This window comes from Sapajus apella, unplaced genomic scaffold (assembly GCF_009761245.1).
Source record: "Sapajus apella isolate SASKATOON/1434 unplaced genomic scaffold, GSC_monkey_1.0 scaffold74, whole genome shotgun sequence".
NCBI lineage: Eukaryota > Metazoa > Chordata > Mammalia > Primates > Cebidae > Sapajus > Sapajus apella.
Window position 1 is genome coordinate 10,108,999 of NW_022437014.1, and position 20,943 is coordinate 10,129,941.

The 20,943-nt window shown below is 52.9% G+C and overlaps 2 protein-coding genes across 2 annotated transcripts in view; both read right to left on the reverse strand.

The window, feature by feature from the left end:
- ITPKA (inositol-trisphosphate 3-kinase A) overlaps positions 1-8,116 on the reverse strand; it is an 11,296-nt gene extending 3,180 nt beyond the window's left edge. The window contains exon 1 of the mRNA XM_032251248.1: positions 7,011-8,116. Within this exon, the coding sequence (XP_032107139.1) occupies positions 7,011-7,499 (489 nt within the window). The 5' untranslated portion in view covers positions 7,500-8,116. The remainder of the gene's footprint in view (positions 1-7,010) is intronic.
- Positions 8,117-18,308: 10,192 nt separating this feature from the next.
- Positions 18,309-20,943, reverse strand: part of RTF1 (RTF1 homolog, Paf1/RNA polymerase II complex component) — a 71,903-nt gene continuing 69,268 nt past the window's right edge. Inside the window, exon 18 of the mRNA XM_032251249.1 lies at positions 18,309-20,729. Coding sequence (XP_032107140.1) covers positions 20,623-20,729 — 107 coding nt within the window. The 3' untranslated portion in view covers positions 18,309-20,622. The remainder of the gene's footprint in view (positions 20,730-20,943) is intronic.

Below are 20,943 nucleotides of genomic sequence, written 5' to 3' on the forward strand. Positions count from 1 at the left end.
CCAGCCTGGGCAACAACAGCAAAACTCCGTCTCAAAAAAAAAAAAAGCAGATTCTCAGGCCTACTACAGGGAAATTTTAAGTAGGTCTAGAGTGGGGGCAATTTTTTTTTTTTAGTAACAGTCTTGCTGTGTCACCTAGGCTGGAGTGCAGTGGCCCAATCTCACCTCACTGCAACCTCCGCCTCTCAGGTTCAAGCGATTCTCTTGTTTCAGCCTCTGGAGTAGCTGAGACCACAGGCGCACACCACCACGCCCAGGTTTTTTTTTTTTTTCTTTGGCGTTTGTTTCTTTTTGTATTTTTAGTAGAGGCAGGATTTCGCCATATTGGTCAGGCTGGTCTCGAACTCCTGACCTCAGGTGATCCATCTGCCTTGGCCTCCCAAAGTGCTGGGATTACAGGCATAAGCCACTGTGCCCAGCCCCCAAAATTTTTATTTCTACCAATGCCTCAAAAGATTCCAGGGCCCAAGAAACAAGCCTCTGTGCACCCATAAGAAAAGGATCTATAAAATGAAGAAATAACTATCCTTACTGGGTTGCTGTGAGCAGTAAACGAGGGTTAAGGATGATAGTCACCCAGCTCACCAATCCCCTTCCATGGTATGAGGCAGAAGATGAACAAATCTCAATCACTGATTCATTCACTCAGGACCTTGGTTCCTCATTTAGGGAGACAGACATACACATAAACAAACCTTTACACAGGCCCAGGGCAGGGAGGCCAGCCTGGCAGGTCCTGCAGAAAGAACAGGCTGGGCTCTCCAAGCTTCTCTTGCTATCCCTGGATTCCATGCACTCATTAGCTGGCAAGGCTCAGGGCACCCTTAGTTTTGATCTGGGCCCAGAAACCTAAGCCTTGAAAATAAAGTACAAACCGGAGGGCCTGTCAACTTAGACAAAATTGGGAAGGAGATGAAGGGTTCTTTTGGTGTGTCCCTTATCTTTTTCTGGCCTTCAGCTAAGCCTGAGAGCATCCCATCCTCTGGACCTCTCCTCTTCCCACCCACAACTCAGCAGCCCTGTGTCCTCTCTGAAGTACACAGGTTGGTGGCCGGGTACGGTGGCTCACACCTATAATTCCAGCACTTTGGGAGGCTGAGGCAGGCGGATCACGAGGTCAGGAGTTCGAGACCAGCCTGGTCAATATGGTGAAACCCCATCTCTACTAAAAATACAAAAAATAAGCCAGGTGTGGGGGCATGTGCCTGCAGTCTCAGCTACTTGGGAGGCTGAAGCAGAGGAATTGCTTGAACACAGGTGAAAGGAGTTGCAGTGAGCCGAGACTGCACCACTGCACTCCAGCCTAGGTGACAGAAAGAGATTCTGTCTCAAAAATAAATAAAAATTTTTAAAAATGAAGTGCACAGGTTGGCCCATGTCAACTATGTCTGCTGCCTTCCCCCAGAGATGCTTACCTTTTAGCACAGTTACACATGTGTGCCCCCTCAGGAATACACCTCCTTGACAAGAGGGAGTTCTAAGAGGGAGAGGGAGAACTGCTGACCATAAAGCCCTTTCTCACCGGGAGGAGATGGAGGTTGTGACAGAGCACTGGGTGGGGAGTCAGTAGTTGGTTCCAGTCCTGACTGTATCACCTTCCAGCTGAGTGAACCCAACCACGTACTGCCATCTGCGTGGGCCTGTTTCCCCTGGGAGGACATAGCTGCTGCCATAACATGAACCATCAAATACTGCCTGCCTATTGCATGTCAGGCTCTTTCTCATCTTTCATCAGGCAGCATTGCTCCCACTTTCTCACTGAAGCCCTTACATGGTACACTAGGGTGTGATCACGTGCCCAATCCCCAGGGATCTGGGGGTGTAGCCAGAAGCAGCCCACTAGAAACATGACATCACTTTCAAAACTCCTTTTAAAATCTTTAAATACACACCAGGTTTGCATTCTGCTGCATAATAAATCCAAGTTTTATTATAAAACTCACCACCTCCAAACCCTCAAGTAAAATTCCAGGAAGATGATGTATGTGCCATGTATATTCAGCAGCACCATCCTGTACCCCTTCTCCCACACTCAGCGTGAGAGCCATAATGAACGCACACGCATAGCAAGTGCATTAAGTGGTATAATTCCCATTTTACAAAAGGAAATCAAGGGGAGCTACATCCCTCGTGCCCTGCCCCCTGCCTCCCAATCTCTGGCTGAAGCTCTCCATTAGCCCATCCTCCCTCCCCGTGTTCCTGCCCCCAGCAGGTTCCAAAGTATCCCCAGCAAGATGCTACCATCCTTCTTCCACTTGGGAGTTAAATGGGATATCACATGAGAAAGTGCTTTGTACATGGTGATGTGACATGCAACAATAAGGCAGTCTGAGTTTTGACTTCTGGGGAAACAGTAAGACCTGCTTGGGAGCCCTCTCTACTGGCTGGCCACCTTTGCCTTTATCCAAAAGAATGTGTTTAATGGCAGGGGCTTCAGACAGCTGTAGGGACCTGCTAGAAGAATTTGAGGAATAGTGGGACCAGAATGGACTTAGTGAGAGGATACATCTAGTTCTGTAGCCACCCCAGTGGAAGAGGAAACTTGCCTTGGGCTATGTAGGGTGAGGGAACTGCACCATCCTTTCGGAATTGTGTAGAAGCAGTGAGGAGGGCTGGACAGTGGGCCTGGTAGAAGAGGATTTGATGTGCATCTGAAAACCTGGGCTACTACCATTTGATTGGTGGGCCTGCTCCCAAGCTGGGGTAAAATGGCATCATCACCTACTCTCCTGACCTTGCTTTTCTGCATCTCGTATGAGACAGAAGCAGCAACTAAGGCCATTCCTAGCCAGCAGGTTACAAAATACTGTTTTTTTTTTTTTTTTTTTGAGGCAAGGTCTCACTCCCATGACCCAGGCTGGAGTCCAGTGGTGTGATCACGGCTCACTGCAGCCTGGACTTCCAGGGCTCAGGTGATCCTCCCACCTCAGCACCCAGAGTAGCTGGAACTACACACAGACATGAGTCAACATGCCTGGTTGATTTTTTGTATGTATGTATGTATGTATGTATGTATTAAGTTATTTGAGACAAAGTCTTGCTCTGTCACCCAGGGTGGAGTGCAGTGGTGCAATCTCAGCTCACTGCAATCTCTGCCTTTCAGGTTCAAGTGATTCTACTGCCTCAGTCTCCTGAGTAGCTGGGATTACAGGCATGCACTACCACACCTGGTTAATTTTTGTATTTTTAGTAGAGACAGGGTTTCACCGTGTTGGCAAGGCTGGTCTCGAACTCCTGACGTCAAGTGATCCACCCGCCTTGGCTTCCCAAAGCTCTGGGATTACAGGCATGAGGCACCATGCCAATATTTTATATTTTTAGTAGAGACAGGATTTTGCCATGTTGCCCAGGCTGGCCTTGAACTCCTGGGTTCAAGTGATCCTTTCACCTTGGACTCCCAGTGTGCTGGGATTATGTGTGAGCCACTGCTCCCAGTTTACAGAAGATTTTCATACCCATTATCTCATCTGAGCCCTCCAAACCACCATCTGAGGTTGCTATGACAGGATTTAGCTCTCCTGCCAGTAATAGATATGGCCAAGCATGGCAGGAGTTGTGCAAGTTTCATGGAACTCAACTCACTGGCACCTTCCACCTTAGGGAGATACCTCCCCCAGAGAACATAACACTTTTAAAAATGAATGCAAGTTCAGGTGCGGTGGCTCACGCCTGTAATCCCAGCACTTTGGGAGGCTGAAGCAGGTGGATCATGAGGTCAGGAGTTTGAGACCAGCCTGGTCAACATGGTGAAACCCGTCTCTACTAAAAATACAAACATTAGTCAGTGTGGTGGTGCACGCCTGTAATCCCAGTTACTTGGGAGGCTGAGGCATCGAACCCAGGAGGTGGAGGTTGCTGTGAGCTGAGATTGTGCCACTGCACTCCAGCCTGGGTGAAAGAGCAAGCCACTGTCTCAAATAAATAAATAAAAATAAATGTAAAAATGAATGTACCCAAAAAGGCTCCTGGAGCATCATTCTTTGGTAGGTGGGTGGGGATTTGGGCACCTGAACAGCAGGGAAGATATTTTTAAGCAGGTGAGACTTTTTTTGGGGCAGATGATGTTACAGAGTGAAATCTAGCTGCCAAGGGCAGCAGAGCCACATCCTCTGGTTTGGGCCTCCCTCCACAAATGTGCCCTCTCTGGGAGACCAACACATAGCCACAGGCTACCTGGGTATCTTGGAGCAAAGGCTAGGATTGCTGACTGTGTGAGAGGCTTTGATGAAGTCACAAGAGGGCCCTCTGATAATTCCTTACTCCTAGGGCTGAGCAGGGAGTACCTCACCCTGGGCAGGGCTTGGCTGGATACTAGCCTCAGGCCCTCCTCTAAGCTCCATTTGGAAGACTTGAAGACACCTGCTCACACTCACTGCTCACAGTGTTCACTTTATCTTCTGCCGGAGCAGACCCTTTGCTCTGTGTTTGGCACTAACCCCAGCTCCCTGCCTCCAGTCATCCAGTCCCTGGTCGAAGCTCTACCAGCCCAACACCCTCCCCATGTTCCAATTGCCCTATCAAACTAGCACTCCCTGTGGTCGTGGTGGTGGGGAGAACAATCAGTTTAAATTTATAAAACGATTTGCACTAAGGTATAAGTGACCCACGACTTCACCTTCCCATGGGCATTAGCTTTTTAAAAAGGAAGTCTGTTAACCTAAATTCTGCTCTATAATTAGTGGAAAGTGATGTGTGGGAATTCTGAGTCCAGGAGGGGATGGCATCCAGGTCTCCTTACCTATCCTGGAGCACGAAAAGAAGAAAACCAGATGAACAGGAGCCAAACGCCCTCTCTTCTGCTCCTGCAACACCCTATAATTGTTTGAGGAGGCAGGCAAGGCCTTAGAGTCATGACGGCTGGCCTTGGTGGTGGGCCTCCAACTTCTCCCCTGACTGGTTGGGAAAAGCCGGATCATGACTTTTTCGTCTGCCGGAATGAGGCTGCCCAGTTTCAATTCCTCTGCTCTGGGCAGGCTGGAGAGGGCTCCTAGCAGGTGAAGGGGATTAGGTATGCCCCAGGCAGAGGCAGGCAGCCAGAGCCTTCCTGGGCTTCGGCCTGCCTGAGCCGCGCGTAAGTGGTTGGCAACCCGGGAGTCCTAGGGCCCGGCCTCGGTCCCCTTCCCCAGGTGCATCCTTCACGGTCAGCAGGACCGGCCCTGCTTCCTGCCTGGGGAAGCCCTAAATTGGCATAGGCTGGCGCGCTGTACAGCTCCGGGACCCGCCGCGAGGCAAAGTCCACCCTGGGCCCTTCCACGCGGACTCAGGCAGCCTCTGTCAACAGCTCCAGGCTTATCTGCCGCCGCCGTGGCTGTTTGCCTTCGGGGAGGCCCCGGAGGGCTGGGGGTGGGGAAGGCCTGGAAGCCGCAGCCTTGGAGCTGGAAGGGCCCTCAGCTGCGATCTGCACTGGCTCCCGGCGGCTCCGGGGACGGCGGGGTCGCCCAGGTCCTCGAGACTTGACCTCGGCTGGGGTGGTCTCCCCTGCACCCAGGCTTGGCTGCAGGACCTCCTCCTCGCGCTGTCCCTCTCCCAGACACTTCGCCGACTCCCTGCGGGCGGAGGAGGGAAGCGGGACGCGCCCGCGCCCTCGGCGCCCCCGCGATTCGCGCCCTTTCGCCTGCGCCGCCTCTCAGGTGTCAGAGCTTCGGCAGAGGCCGCGCCCCCGGAGCTGCTGCTCGTGCTTTTCCGAAGAGGCGGGGCGGGGGCCTCTCACTGCCCCACACACCCCACACTGGGAAGCCCCGGCATCCGCCCCCCGACGTAGGCAAGGGTTACACCAGAAACGATCCGGGGCTGCCCTGACCACCGGGGGAGGAGAAGGGGAAGCGGCAGGCTCGTGACAGAGTCGGCGTTCCCGGCACCTGGCCGCGGAGGGTATTGCTGCTCTGTGAAGCTTTTCCTCTCTTGTGTCACTGACAAGCCCCACAGCCCTCTGGGCTTGTGAACCCCTGCAAGTCGCCACAGCCTCCGCGCCTCGTCCCATCCCAGTGTGCGGAGGAGCAGGCGCGCGGCCGCAGCTCTCCCCGCCCCGCTGCGACGACCTGGCCTTCTGGGCAGGCCCCAGACGCCCGAGGCCAGGAGCGCCCCTCGCCTCTCCCTCGGCCTCAGGGACACTTGCGTAACGTGGATCTAAAGCAAGCTCTTCGCGCTGACCACGTACAGTTATTCAAGGTATCTGGCCTTGGTTAAAACGAAGAGGACAAGGAGGCTGTCCCGGGAGCCGCACATCCCTAAGTGGCAGGCGTCGGGAACGACTTAACAGTGGCCAGGGCTGTTTTCCGAGGGTCAGCCCTGGTCCCAGAACACCCGGGCTATCAGAGGCAGACTAGCAGGCTGATCCCACCCCCCTTCCGTCTCAGTTTACCGCCCCTCTCTGCCGCGCTCAGTAGCGGAGAGCCGGGGGTACAGAAGGCAGGGCGCGCACCGAGTAGGCTGCGTTCCGCTCTCAGCCAGAGCTCCCAGCCCCGCGCCCCTCCCTCCCCTGCGTCCACGCCTCGTGCGGGCGCTAGGAGCAGACGGCAGTGGATCCCAAGCAGAGCCTGGAGCGCCGCTCCACTCCCACTCAGGAAAGGGAAACCGTGGCAACGGCGGGGGTGGGGCCGCGGCACCGGAGAGGAGGCGGGGAGCTAGGGAAACGTTCCTTCGCCCCTCTTCTTCCGAGGGTTCACCCTGCAAGGCTCAAGCCCCTCCGATACCTCCTGTCTTACCCCTCAGGCAACAAGGTCAGCTCCCCCCGCTTCGCCCATTCCCTGCGGCGGGTCGCCTGCTCCTCGCCCGGCTTCTTAAGACGCCCCAGGGCCAGCGCTACGACCCGCCGGCGGAGCCGGGGTGAAAGTTGCCCAGGCGAGAGGTCGGCCTGGCGCCTCCCTCCGACCCCCAGACTCCTCCTAAACCGCGAGAACAGGACCCACGCGAGAGGGAGCATGGACAGGAGCGGGTCCTCCGGGAGCTCCAAGCCGGGTCCCCAGCTCAGCCCCCGCGCCCGGCGCTGGCCCCGCCCCCGCGGCCCGTACCTGACCCACGTCCTCGCTAGCTTCCAGCTGCACATTGCCGCGGCTCCGGCTCTCGCTGTCGCTCAGCAGGTCGTCCTCCGAGTCCTCGAGCAGCGACGAGGAGCCAGTGGAGGAGACCGACGAGGTGGAAAGGCGGCGTGGCTGCTGCAGGTGCGAGGAGCCCCCTGCCGGGAGACAGTTCCCCTCCCGCTCGGGCGGCCCAGGGCTGGTCGGGGGCACGTCGGGCTCCTCGGCTGTCACGGTCAGCTGAGGGATCACTGGGGCCGGGGGAGCCCGCGGAAGCCCGTTAGGGACCTGTCCCCCACGCCGCTTGGCCCTGCGGGCCCGGGGCTCCCCCGCTGCGGCCGCCGCAGCGACCGCCGCACAGCGCGCCTCGAAAAGCAAGCGCAGCTCCCCGACACTCCGGCGCGGGGCCCGCTCAAGCCCCGGGCTGCAGGGCCTCGCGCCCCCCGGCCGCGCCATGCCCGTCGGGCCCCCGGGAAGGGTCATCTCCCAGTGCCGGCGCCGCGGCTGAGCCCACCAGCCCGCGGCGCGCCGGGGACTGGAGCGGCTCCGCGCCCCCGGCAAGAGACGGCCCCGGGGCGGAGCTTGCGCCGCAGCCCGCCCGCGCCCCGCCTCGGCCGCGCCCCCCGCCCACTCCTTTCACTTTCAGAGAAAGCGCGGGCCTCCTAGGGCCCCTGCCAGGCACAAAAGGCTCTCGGTGGCTCCTCGGGGTGGCGGGGAATCCAGCCTCCGTAGGCACAAAACATGGTCCTGGGCCTAGCTGCTTCGCTCCGCCCGCCTTCGGGGAGGTGGGAGGGGCCGCTTGGCGCCGGGGCTTCGCAGCCTTCCCGGGCTTAGCTGCTGGGAGGGATTCCTCCAGGCGGTTCCACTGGCCCTGCCCCCGCGCAGGAGAAGTTGGTCCTGCTCATTTTTCCCCTACCCGGTCCCTCGGGTTCCTTTCCGTGTTTCATCCCTCCCGGGCAAGGGCTTCAAGTTCCCTGGGCCTTGCTCCAGCCCGAGCTCCTGAGCAGAGTTCAAGGCCACCTGCCTCCCAAAGCAGCCCCACCCCAGGGCGTGCACCCAAGTGGAGACTCGGCCCCAGAGACAAGCTGAGGCTGCTCCTCGCAAGCTCCCCACTTCCCGGCGGGCAGAGAACAAGGTCAGGGGGCGGGGCCTAGATCTGTCTCCGCGGCCCAGCCGAGTCCTGGGCGGCATCTCCTGTAGGAGCTCGGGGCTGGGAGTCTGCAGTGTGGCGTTCAGCAAGTCATTTCACTTCCCTCGAGTGCGGTTCTCCCGTTGCTGCGAGAATAAAATCTTTGAAATAAGGTCCGCTACACTCTAGATGTGATTTTTAGGCAGTCCCTCCACCCCCTCCGCATGTTTCTGCATTTGTACATTTAGGAAAACCTCTCCCAACCCACAGAGTTGTGTCTGTAAAACTAAGAAGACAGCACTGATGTTGCAGAGTTTCAGACAATGCAAAGTGCTTATCATGTTATCCCATTCGGATCTTCCGCCACTTCCCATGTTGGTAGTCAGCTGACCGGCGAGGCTGCTTTGAGTAGAAGCCAGTTTCCTGTCTTCCCCACACTGCCAAAGGAGTGAGGGGAAGACAGGAGTGAGGGGAAGACACTGAGTGCCCCCTCAGGCACTCAGTGTCTGGGGATTGCCGGGGCGCTGAGGACAGAGCATCCCCAGAAGGATTGCCTTGGATGATGAGACGGCCAACGGAGGGGCTTTCCTTCCCTTCTCTCCCCTCAGCCAGGGCTCAGAAATGGCCCAAGAGAAGGAAACAGGAAGGTTCAGTGGGAACATGGAATCTTCAGCACAGCATAGTGACTTATGCTTGTAATCCCAGCACTTTGGGAGGCCAAGGCCGGCAGATTGCTTGAGCCTGGGAGTTCCAGACCAGCCTGGGCAACATGGCGAAACCCTGTCTCTACTAAAACTACAGAATATTGACTGGGCGTGGTGCATGTTCCTGTAGTCCCAGCTACTGGCGGGGAGGCTGAGGTGAGAGGATCACTTGAGCCTGGAGGTCTAGTCTACAAAGACCCATGACCATTCCACTGCACTACAGTCTGGGTGACAGAGCAATGCCCTATCTCTAAATAAATAAAGTGAACATATTGGAGAACTGAGGAAGGAAGCAAAATAATGTAAGAAAGAATGGGGACGAGGGAGGCAAGAGAAATAGAGGGAATGAAGGAGTGAGAGAAAGAAGGACATGGAGGAATCTGAACACTTGACTCCTTCATGGAGAACCTGGGAAATCACATCGCCACCTTCTCTAGGAGAATGGTCTGGAGGAATCTGAGTGTGTGCGTGAGGGGTGTACCCGGCAGCTTGAAGGCCCTGGATCACTCGTATGTCAGACACTCACTCCTCCACCTCCTTCACAGCTACACCAACCTGTGGCAGGACGTGGGCTGGTGCTGCCTTCAGAGAGGGGGGCTGGGAGCAAACCCAAGGTTGGGGGAGCCAGCAAGGACCTGCCAGAACTGGAAAAGTAGGGAGGGCAATGAGGGGAGAGAACATGTTCTGTGTACCTGTGTGCCCCGTGATGTATGGACAGGGCTGGAGGTATAAACAGGCTGGGCACTGGGTCTCTGTCCCAGCTGCCAAGAAAAAGGGACAATTCTGCTGGGCGCAGTGGCTCAAGCCTGTAATCCCAGCACTTTGGGAGGCCGAGGCGGGTGGATCACCAGGTCAAGAGATCGAGACCATCCTGGTCAACATGGTGAAACCCCGTCTCTACTAAAAATACAAAAAATTAGCTGGGCATGGTGGTGCGTGCCTGTAATCCCAGCTACTCGGGAGGCTGAGGCAGGAGAATTGCCTGAACCCAGGAGGCGGAGGCTGCGATGAGCCGAGATCGCGCCATTGCACTCCAGCCTGGGTAAGGGGGAGCGAAACGCCGTCTCAAAAAAAAAAAAAAGAAAAAGGGACAATTCTTTTTCTTCTTGTATCAGGCACTTGCCCAAGCCTTAGGTCTACTATACCAGCAGCCAGAGAATTGCTCTTTGCCGTACCTGCCCATGTGTCTCTCACTGGAAAAGTGAGGGCAAACCTGGAAATGGGTGCTGAACTGAAAGCCAATCCCATAGATTCTTAGAGCAGTAAGGGGCCTTACATCTATCTATTCTCCTTGTTCACATTACAGAAGTAAAAAAGAGATTAAGTGGCTCCGCCAGGCAGGTTAGGGCCATACAGCTAGTTGGTGGAAAAGGCAGTGTGTCCTGGCTAGGTCCCCTGACTTCCTGTGCTCTTGTTGACCAGGCTGGAGTGCAATGGTGTGATCAAGGCTCATTGCAACCTCTGCCTCTCAGGTTCAGGTGATTCTCCTGCCTCAGCCTCCCAAGTAGCTGGGATTATACGTGCCTGCCACCATGCCCGGCTAATTTTTGTATTTTGTGTTTTTAGTAGAGATGGGGTTTCACCATGTTGGCCAGGCTGGTCTTGAACTCCTGACCTCAGGTGATCTGCCCACCCAGGCCTCCCAAAGTGCTGGGATTACAGCCGTGAGCCACTTTGCCCAGCTGAGTTCTCAACTTAGCATGGCTCTTCTGTCCTGTTAATCATGCCAGGAATAAATGTTGAAACCCTAGAACATCTGTTCTCTTATGACTCAGTTTCCCCAGTCTTTGATGCTTGAATAGAAGGGATGTAGAGAAAATCACACTGACCAGTATGGAGGTGGATGGCCTCTTATGTATTGCCAAAAAAAAAAAAAAAAAAAAAAAAGTGGGTGGGGGGAATTAAAACACTTAAGTATTCAGCAAGTCAGAAAAAGTGTTTTGTTTTGTTTTGAGAGGGAGTCTTGCTCTGTCACCCAGGATGAAGTGCAGTGGTGCAATCTCAGCTCACTGCAACCTCTGCCTCCTGGGCTCAGTTTTCCTGCCTCAGCCTCCCATGTAGCAGGGATTATAGGTGCATACCACCACGCCCAGCTAATTTTTTGTATTTTTAGTAGAGACAGGGTTTCACCATGTTGGCCAGGCTGGTCTCAAACTCCTGACCTCAGATAATCCACCCATCTCAGCCTCCCAAAGTGCTGGGATTACAGGTGTGAGCCACTGCGCCCAACTGCAGGAGAAAGTTTTAAAAAATTAAACAACAAGAAAGGGGGAAACTGGGCTGTAGAAGAACGTGTTAAAGTTGTCTTTTGGTTTGAGTTTTTTGTTGTTGGTGTTACTGTTTTGAGACAAAGTCTCACTGTCACACAGACTGGAATGTGCGATCATGGCTCATTGCAACCTCCTGGGCTAAAGGGATCTTCCTGCCCCAGCTTCCTGAGTAGGTGGGACCACAGGCATGCACTACCATGCTCAAACTAATTTAATTTTTTTGTAGTGATGGAGTCTCTCTTTGTTGCCTAAGTCCTCAACTCCTGGCCTCAAACAATCTTCTTACTTCAGCTTCCCAAACTGCTGGGATTACAGGCATGAGCCATTGTACCCAGCCAGTGTGTCAAGGTTTTGATGGTCATTACGTGGCTATTCTAAGATAGGCCACAAGAGTCTCTCTGCCTTGGCCACAAGGCCAGCTACATGGGTCTGAGCAGAGAACATTTTTCTTTTTCCTTTATTTATTTATTTTTGAGACAGGGTCTCATTTAGTCACCCAGTCACCCAGGCTGGAGTGCAGTGGCGTGATCACAACTCACTTCAGTCTCAACTTCCTGGGCCCATGTGATCCCCCTGCCTTAGCCTCTCAGTAGCTGGGACTGCCAACACAGGCATGCGTCACAAGATGTGAGTGCAGTGATGCCCAGACAATTTTTAAATTTTTGGTAGAAATAGGGGTCTCACTACATTGTCCAGGCTGGTCTTGAATTCCTGGGCTCAAGCGATCCTCCTGCCTTGGCCTCCCAAACTGCTGGTTTATAGGCGTGAGCCACTGTGCCCAGCCAGAACCATCTTCTTATCTTCTTATGGCATCTCAGTTAGTTGATCCTCCTGTTCCCTAGAGGTCTGCTTCTTTTTTTTTTTTTTTTTTTTCTTGAGGCGGAGTCTCACTCTGTCACCCAGGCTGGAGTGCAATGGATCTCAGCTCACTGCAACCTAGGCTTCTGGGTTCAGGCAATTTTCCTGTGTCAGCTTTCAAGTAGCTGGGATTACAGGCACCTGCCACCATACCCAGCTAATTTTTTTTGTTCTTGTTGTTTTTAAGATGGGGTTTCACCAGGATGGCCAGGCTGGACTTGGACTCCTAACCTCAGGTGATCCACCCACCTCGGCCTCCCAAAGTGCTAGGATTACAGGCGTGAGCCACAGCACCCAGCCAATATTTGTAGTTTTAATAGAGATGAGATTTCACCATATTGGCCAGGCTGGTCTTAAACTCCTGACCTCAGGTGATCCACCCACCTGGGCCTCCCTAAATGTTGGGATTACTGGTGTGAGCCACTGTACCCAGGCTGAAATCTGCTTCTTTAAGTGCCTGAGTCCTCACCCCCGTCAAAGACCTTCAGGGCTGGGTGCAGTGGTTGGTACCTGTAATCCTAGCACTTTGGGTGGCCCAGGCAGAAGGATCACTTGACTGTAGAAATTTGAGGCCAGCCTGGGAAACATGTTGAAAACCATCTCTACAAAAAATAAGAACATTAGCCAAGCATGGTGGCACATGCCTGTGGTCCCAGGTATTCAGGAGGAAGAGGTTGGAGGATCACCTGAGTCCAGGAAGGTTGAGGCTGCAGTCAGCTGAGATTGAGCTACTGCCCTCCAGCCTGGGCAATAGATTGAAAGACCCAGTCTCAAAAAAAAAAAAGTCTTTCAGGATTTATCATGCCTGAGGGCTGCATGATAAATGGAGAACCACCACCCTGGGGTACAAAACGGGGAAGAAGAGGGCCTGGAAAATGGGATGTGTGTGCTGAGGGGTTTCTGGGGGCCTTACCCCCACCTGCCTCACAGCTGCGCCCCACCTCTACCCTATCCCCAGGGCAGCACCAGTGGCCCCAGGAGCAGGAGTAAAATCACCACTCATCACCCTATGCCAGGCACAGTGCTGGTTTCCGCTTCCTAAGATAACAAGCAGAGCCGGTCACCTGGGGGAGAAAAGGGAAGGCACAGCCTTTGAACGGTGCTCCTGAATGGGGCATCTGTTTCTTTGAAGCGATTTTAAGCCTTCTCCAGCAGGAGCAGAGCCTTTCTGGTGTGTGTGTGGTGTGTGTGTGGAGTGTGTGGTGGTGTGGGGGGGGTTGTGTTTGGTGTTTGTGGCATGTGTATGTGGCATGTGTGTGTGGTGTGTGTGGTTAAGGGTGTGGTGTGTGGTATGTGTGTGGTGTGTGGTGTGTGTGTGGTGGGTGTGTGGTATGTGTGTGGTGTGTGGTACGTGTGGTGTGTGGTGTGGTGTGGTGTGTAGTGTGTGTGGGGTGTGTGTGGTGTGTGTGGTGGGGGTGGGTAGGTAGGAGGGGGTTGGGCTGTCATGTTCCACTGGACCCGGTGGTGCAAGGTCTTATTCTATTAACTCCCAGACATGCTCTGTGGAACTTGGTGTCCTTCCAAGGTACTTTATGACCCAAAGACTCCAATATTCTGTGACAATACCTGTGATTCACTCAAGAATTCACAGAGCAGACACACTTTCATAGAGCAGCTGCTATTGTGCTAGGTGCAAAGGACACAGGAATGCGTGGATCCTGTGATGTCCCCCTGCTTCCCGGGAGTGATAGCGTTACCATTTTCATTGTCTTATGGAGGAAGGAAACCAGAAAGGGCCCAAGAAGAAAACAAGGCCTGGAGACACTCAGTGGCTGCCTTCCCACTCTTTCCAAGGGGTTGTCAATGAGGGCGCTGGGAGTTTTGCTTTCTCAGCTGTTTCCTGCATACAGAACATTCCTCACCTCTGGTGGGTTCGATGTCCTTCTCTGTCAGGGCCTACTAGAGAGGGTGCTGGAGGGCTGCCCAGAGCCCAGTGGACATGGAAGGATGGGAGAGTGGCGAGGGTCTTGTTTCTCCTGGAAAGAGGCGTGAATGTGTCTTCACCTGACAGGTGAGCCCTCAGCTCCCAGCCCCACCCGCTTTTCTTCGCCTCTAGGTTTCCCCTCCTTCCAGGCAATCTCTGACTTCATAAATGGATGGACTAGACTTTCTGTGAATATCCATGAATGGGTGCAAGGTTAAGTCAGCAGGGCTCAGGATCTAGCAGCGTTCACTGACCTTCCACAATCTGTCAGCCTTGTCTAAAACGAATCAAATGTGTTACCACGCCTGTGTACGCGCAGTAAGAACATGCTTCTGCCACTTCAGAAGCAAGGTTTCCGATCCCTCTCAGGAGCCTGCGTTCCTGTGATCCTCCTTCTTCTCCAGAACTCAGAACCCGCAGAACCTCACCCAGCAAAGAGGGGCGAAGGGGACAGGAAGCGTCTGAAGTCAGGGACTCGGCTTGCTTGGGGAGGCGCCCACTGTAGGAACGCCTGGGACTTTGTCGGCCTCTCTCCCTGACGCTGTCACCGCCACCAGGGAACTTCCCTGCATCGTGTAGTCACGGTGACGTGGGGGCCGGGGGCGGTGGTGGTTGGGAGGTGCAGCTCCTAGTTCCATCTGTGAGCTCTGCGCTTGCAGGCGTGACCTCCAGACCTCGGGCATGCGTGGGTACCTAGTCCACAGAGCATGCGGTGGCGCAGGGTCCGGGACCCCAATGCCCATGCGCCTCCGTGTGGGCCGTGTGCAAGCGGGGGTCCAGCTCGCAACTCCCAACACTTGCGTCCGGGGTTATCTGTGCCCTGGGCCGCTGGGACCCCGGCTCTTCTGAGGCTGCCGGCCAGGAGTGGGGAACAAGTGGGGAAGGGGAGCAGAGCGCCCTGGAATGCAGCGGCCCCGCGCCTCCTCCCTTGCCACGTGGACTGGGCGCTAACGGCACCAGCGGTTTGCGGGGCCAGGGATTCGGAGGCTGGTGCCGTGGACACGGGTGGCGCCCAGGCCAGTGCAGGGGGTGCAGTGGAGACGCCGCGCGGAGAGCACCGAAGGGCTTACCACGCAAAATCCATGGTCAACCTGCGCCTTTCGGCCTTGCCAGGTGAAGGGGTGTGCTGCATCACACGTGTTTAGCCAAGCAGGCCCATCCATGGCTAAATGAGGAAAAGTATTCGATTTTTTTTCTTTTAAATAGAAATGGAGTCTATGTTAACCAGGTTCGTATTGAATTCCTATCCCCAAGCGATCCTCCCTCCTTGGTCTCCCAAACTGCTGGGATTACAGGTGGAAGACACTATGCAGGGCCCAAAAGTATCTATCTTTTGAAGAAGTATGGAGGTAATCATCATGGGAAGGGTCAGAACTTTGTTGGGCTTCTTTACACTTACCTTCTGGTTTGGTACTATTTTGAGTTTTCACTACTCTTGAGGGTGGTGGGTAGGTCAGGCCTCAGTTGGGGCCAGCAGGAAGGTGGCGAGCTGGCAGCCTTCAACGCCTTCAGAAGCCTGGTCAGTAAAGAAGGTGAGCATTGGCCTTGGGGTAGTGACAACAAGGGCCTGGCCCGAGGCAGCCCGCATTCCCTGGAGGATTCCCCAGGCCAGCCCAGAGCCGACCTGTGAGAACCTCGATCTGGAGGCAGGGTCTCTTTTCCCCCACCCCTGCCCAAAGTGGGGCTGCCTGGCGTCTCTAGGTCCTGCCCACTGCCCAGTGCTTCAGCCCTTCGTCAGCCCACTCCGGGGGTGCTTCCTCTCCTCCTGGGTCCAGCAGCTTCACTCTCATTAAGAACAGCATTTAACAAACCCCTACTGAGGACAGGAATACTTAATATTCAACACGATCCTGACAGGTTTTTTTTTTTCCAAAGGTGGAAAACTTGTGGCTCAAAGGTGTTAAGTAGCTCCGCTCTAGATAGTAGTAAGTGGCAGAGCGGGGATCTGTAAGTGGCAGAAGGGCCCCTTTCCTAAGCCTGGGTGCCTTTTGGCTCTTGGCCCTCCCTTCGATCCTGAGAATGGTCTGGAAGCCCTAGACATGCCTATCTATGCTCCAGTGCCTAGAAGTCCCATCTCCCTGTCCCCTGGGGCTGGCCTGTGGAAGCTTAGAGAAGGCAGGCTGCCTTTTGGCCCTGTCTTAGCGCTGCCATTCCTTTCAGTTCCTTAACACCCTCCTTGCCAAGGGAGCTCAGTAGTCCCCACTTGGGTCAGGGAAATCATGAAAAAAATCTGAGCTGGGGGTTGGCTTCTAGGGCTGCTAGATCACAGCCACCTACAGGAACAGTATCCCTCCTGGGAAAACATGGCCAGGGAGAGGAAGTTGACCAACGTAGCACCCTTCTTCCTTCCAGTTGCACCCCAGGTGGTCAGCTTTCTGCTTTCTCAGAGATAGGTAGCAAGTGGCTGCCCCAGAGCACCCAAATCCTGGAAGATAAGCAAGCTGTTGTCATCTGCCCAGAACCCCTGCTCTCTAGGCCCCACTGCTCCCATCAGTTAGATAATGGGAGTGCTTTTTGTTATTGTTTTTTGAGACAGAGTTTTTGCTCTGTCGCCAGGTGCCAGGCTGGAGTGCAGTGGCACGATCTCGGCTCACTGCAGCCTCCGCCTCCAGGGTTCAAGCAATTCTCCTGCCTCAGCCTCCTGAGTAGCTGAGACTACAGGTGCGCACCACCACGCCCAGCTAATTTTTTGTATTTTTAGTAGAGACGGGGTTTCACCATGTTGGCCAGGATGGTCTGGATCTCTTGACCTTGTGATCCGCCTGCCTCGGCCTCCCAAAGTGCTGGGATTACAGGCTTGAGCCACCATGCCCGGCAGATAATGGGAGTGCTACAGAGTAGATGAAAACCTCATTGGACGCATTTGCAGGGTAAGCAACCTTTCCACCACTAGAAGCAGTCTTGGACATGGCTCTTACCACCGTGACTGTCATCTCTTGCCTTCTTAAAGGGTGTAGAAGATCCAGGATCTTCTTGCTTCCTAGGTAAAAATGTGTTCAGAGAGGTTAGAGACACAGCCTCAGGCACTGGGGAAGGGGAGGACTACAGATCTTCCCAGCATGGGGGCATGAAGGAAGATCAATGTTTCCTCCATAGCCATACTCAGTCCCTGGGCACCCCCTTCATACTCATAATGGCCAGAAGATAGGAAAGCAAAGGAACTATGCCTAGGCCAATTTAAAGGTGAAAGGAGCTGGACAGTGGCTCATGCCTGCAATCCCAGCATTTTGGGAGCCTGAGGTGGGAGGATCACTTGAGGCCAGGAATTCAAGACCAGCAGCAAGACTCCGTCTCAACAGAAAATTTTAGGCAGGTGAGATGATGCATGACTATAGTCCCAACTACTTGGGATGCTGAGATGGGCAGATCACTTGAGCCTGGGAGGTTGAGGCTGCAGTGAGCTGTGACTACACCACTGTACTCCATGGAGCCTGGACAGCAGACCCTGTTTCAAAAAGGGGGGGAAAAAAAAACAAGGTTGAAAGGCCCAGATTCTCACTAGGGTTAGGCAATACATCAGGGGTCTACTTAGCTCTGTTAAAGCTTGTTGGTCTCTTACCAAGATAGGAAGTAAACCAGGACAACTGGAGATTTCCCTGAGTCTAGGCAACCCTACCAGAGAGGCTTAGGGAAACCAGGCTGCTAAAGAGTTGACAATGGTAACTTCCACTTTTGTGGGCACAGAGGAGGAAAAAACAAGAGAGACTCTCCTGGACTTCCAAAACAGCTTTAACAGTTGCCACTCAGGATGCAATCCTTAGACTAAATCTGATCCCTTTGTTAAAATGGCATAAAGTTTATTTACAATATTGGTACAGTTTGAGTGACAAGTCAGGACTTCACAAAAGCAAAAACAATTCTTTTTTTTTTTCTTTTTTCTATACATTAGATCCTTGGCCAGCAAAAACAATTCTTTTTGAAGGGAAGTGGCAAGTGGCAGGCAGTAGACTTTCCCTACACCTGCCAGAAACAAGACAGGCAAACAGACCTATATGCATTATGAACTAGGCATATGGACACTGGCCTTTTTGCTTCTTGGAAGGAACTAAAAAAATGCATAAAACCACCTTGGGTGCTGCACCCTGCAACAGTGAAACCATACTGTGGAGGCAAGAGGGGCCCACTGAGACAATTCCCTAGCACAAGAAATAGTATGAGCCACCAAGAAATCCTAGTTGGTGGGACAAAGCCAATGCCTGGCCAAGATCTTGGTTTCAGAGGCCCTGCCTCAGCTGAGACTGGAGACAAGTCCTGAGTCTTGATCTCAATTGCTACGGAGGCTACTCGGGTGAAAAATTACCTTCTGGTCTTCTTTGGTTGGCTTTTCTCCCTGCTGTGTTCTTTGGTATCTCGCGGTGTTGTAGCAGCTGTGTGTGGGGAGGTAGTGGCAAAGTAGCTACAGTGTGATGCAGTTTTAATAAAAATTTTATTACACAGCCATAATGTAATCAACACTTCTCCAAATCCAAATGATACTAAATACAGATCTACATGGTGGATCAGAATGACTCCAGCAAATTATCTGGATTCTATAATTTTATGTCTTTTAAAACCAGAAATCAAAAAAAAAGTCCAAGTTCATCATGATAGGAGAGGTCCCAGCAGCTCCAGGACTCTGCTGGAGTCCAGGCAATGTTAACAGTCTGTGATTCCACATTTACACAATAGTCTATAAAGAGTTTCGGTCAATGGACTATTCAAGTATATATGATTTAATGAGTCCATCACCACTCCTTTGCCCAACCAAACTGTGTCACAGCTACCACACAGCTGTGTTACAGTCATATTTAGCAATTTTACAGTCACAATACTCCTTTAAAACCATCCATTGCTGCTTTTTTTTAAAATAAAAAAACGTAAACTAAGTTAAAGCGACACTGAGGCTCTACTAAACCCAAAAGAGTTACCAAGTTCATTTTTATGTTTAAATACAACTTACAAGTCCATGATTTCCCATCATCCCCCTTCCTTATACAAAAGCAGGGTGAAGAAGTACAAAGCAGAGCTTTTGGATTCCTCTCCTGTGGAGATCAGGAGCTCTCAGCTGTTCCTTTAGCTTAGTTCTTGGTATATATAGTCAGCTGTACTTTGTTCTGAAAAGATTTGTTAAATGCCACTTTTATTTACACTTGGAGCTTTACACCTGAGAATGATTATCAAGCAGTCAGCTTATCTCTTTTCAAACATTTCATAAAGACATACACACCTCTGCTGGCTTCGCCCTAGCTGCACAACAATATATATGCTGACCATATATATGTATACACACACACAAAACTGCACATGCTTGAAACATTTGCAACCTAATTCTTTTTTTTGAGATAGAGTCTCACTTTGTTGCCCAGGCTGGAGTGCAGTGGTGCAATCTCGGCTCACCACAACCTCCACCTACTGGGTTCAAGAGATTTTCCTGTCTCAGCCCTCCGAGTAGCTGGGATTACAGGCAGGCAACACCATGCCCGGCTAAGTTTTGTATTTTTAGTAGAGACGGGGTTTCACCATGTTAGCCAGGCTGGTCTCGAACTCTTGACCTCAGGTGATCCGCCTTCCTCGGCCTCCCAAAGTGCTGGGATTACAGGTGTGAGCCACCACGCCCAGCGCAACCTAATTCTTTTTGTGTTTGCTCTCCATATTCATGGTGAGTTATTCTCTTCAAAACAAAACAAAATGTAATTCTTGCCAAATCAGCAAAACAGAATCACTAGGAAGAGGCTGGTATACTGAGTGAGGAAAAGAAGTTCTATGTTCAGCCAAGAAGCTGTGGTCTGCACCCACGGGATGAGCAAGACATTCTCTGCCCTACCTGGTATGTGGCCATGGACTTCCCTTCCCTACGTGCCAGGACACAGCCTGCAGGTCAGGGGGCTAAACTGGGGAGTTTTCTCCAAAGTCAGGAAGAGATGGGGAGGAGCAGGTGGGGATGGGGAGGTTACACAGCTACAGCAGTCAGGCCCGTTTAGTAAGAAGAATCACATTTAATGAGTTTCTTTCTTGCAGTTTCAGATGCTCAAGTACAGCTGAAAAAAATCTGAAACAGCTATAGACCCATGACAGACTGATACAAAGAGTACTGCATTTTTAAAAAATGATAAAAAAATCCACACACTTACACACACACACATACACACGCTCGCTCTCTCAAATTAGACCCCCCCCCACCCAACAAATGTACACGTTTTGGAAACTAAACTGGTTTTGAAAACCCTTCTTCCAAAAAGAAGGGCAGAAGAGAAAGATAAAGGAAGGAAGGAGGACTGCAGGTGCCCAATCCCCACTCCCTCCACAAGGTCAAGTGCCGAATGTTCAATGGGTGGGCCAAGGCAGTCTGTAGAGGAGACCACCCTGTGCTGCTGCTATCGCCCAGGGGCTCCAGCAAGATTCCCAGCTCCACGGTAATACTGAATGCGTGCAGAGTGGCCAATGAACTGCGCAGTTAAAAAAAAACAAAAGGCAAACACAAATCTAAAGACATGAATAAAGCCCAAGAGAGCCCAGGCCCACACTGCGTGGGGCCCTGGGGGGAGGGGAGGCTGGTGGGAGATGGTGTGCAGACAAGGGAGGTCTATACAGCAAATGGTTTATATTACAGATGACTGGCAGTTTAGAGTCTCTTCCCAGTTCAACAGCTGCTCCAGCCCAAAGAGGCTAAATCAAAGGAAAGGAGGAAAGGCAGGACACTGCGATGGGGCATGCAGGGTCAGAAGCAGCAAGCTGGGTGTGCTCAAATAAGCCCTCGTCGTTTTTTGTAGTCTTCCAAGTTCAGAGATCTCCTTGGAGCCCCATCCTTGGCTGGTGGAGCCTTGGAGGTGATGGCCAAAGCCTTTGACTCTGTGGCAAAGAAGAGCAAGTTGGCAGCTGAGATCCCACAAAGTCCTCTTAGTCCCGTGCTTCACTATGGTAGGCAGCCTCCTGACTGTGGCCCTATTCCCTTTTCACCATACCTGCAGCCTGTATTGGCCTGGCCTGTGGATGTCGATGAGCCAACACCCCCATTTCTTCCCTTAAAGTGGGCTTCCTTGTTACCCCAGAGAACCATGGATCC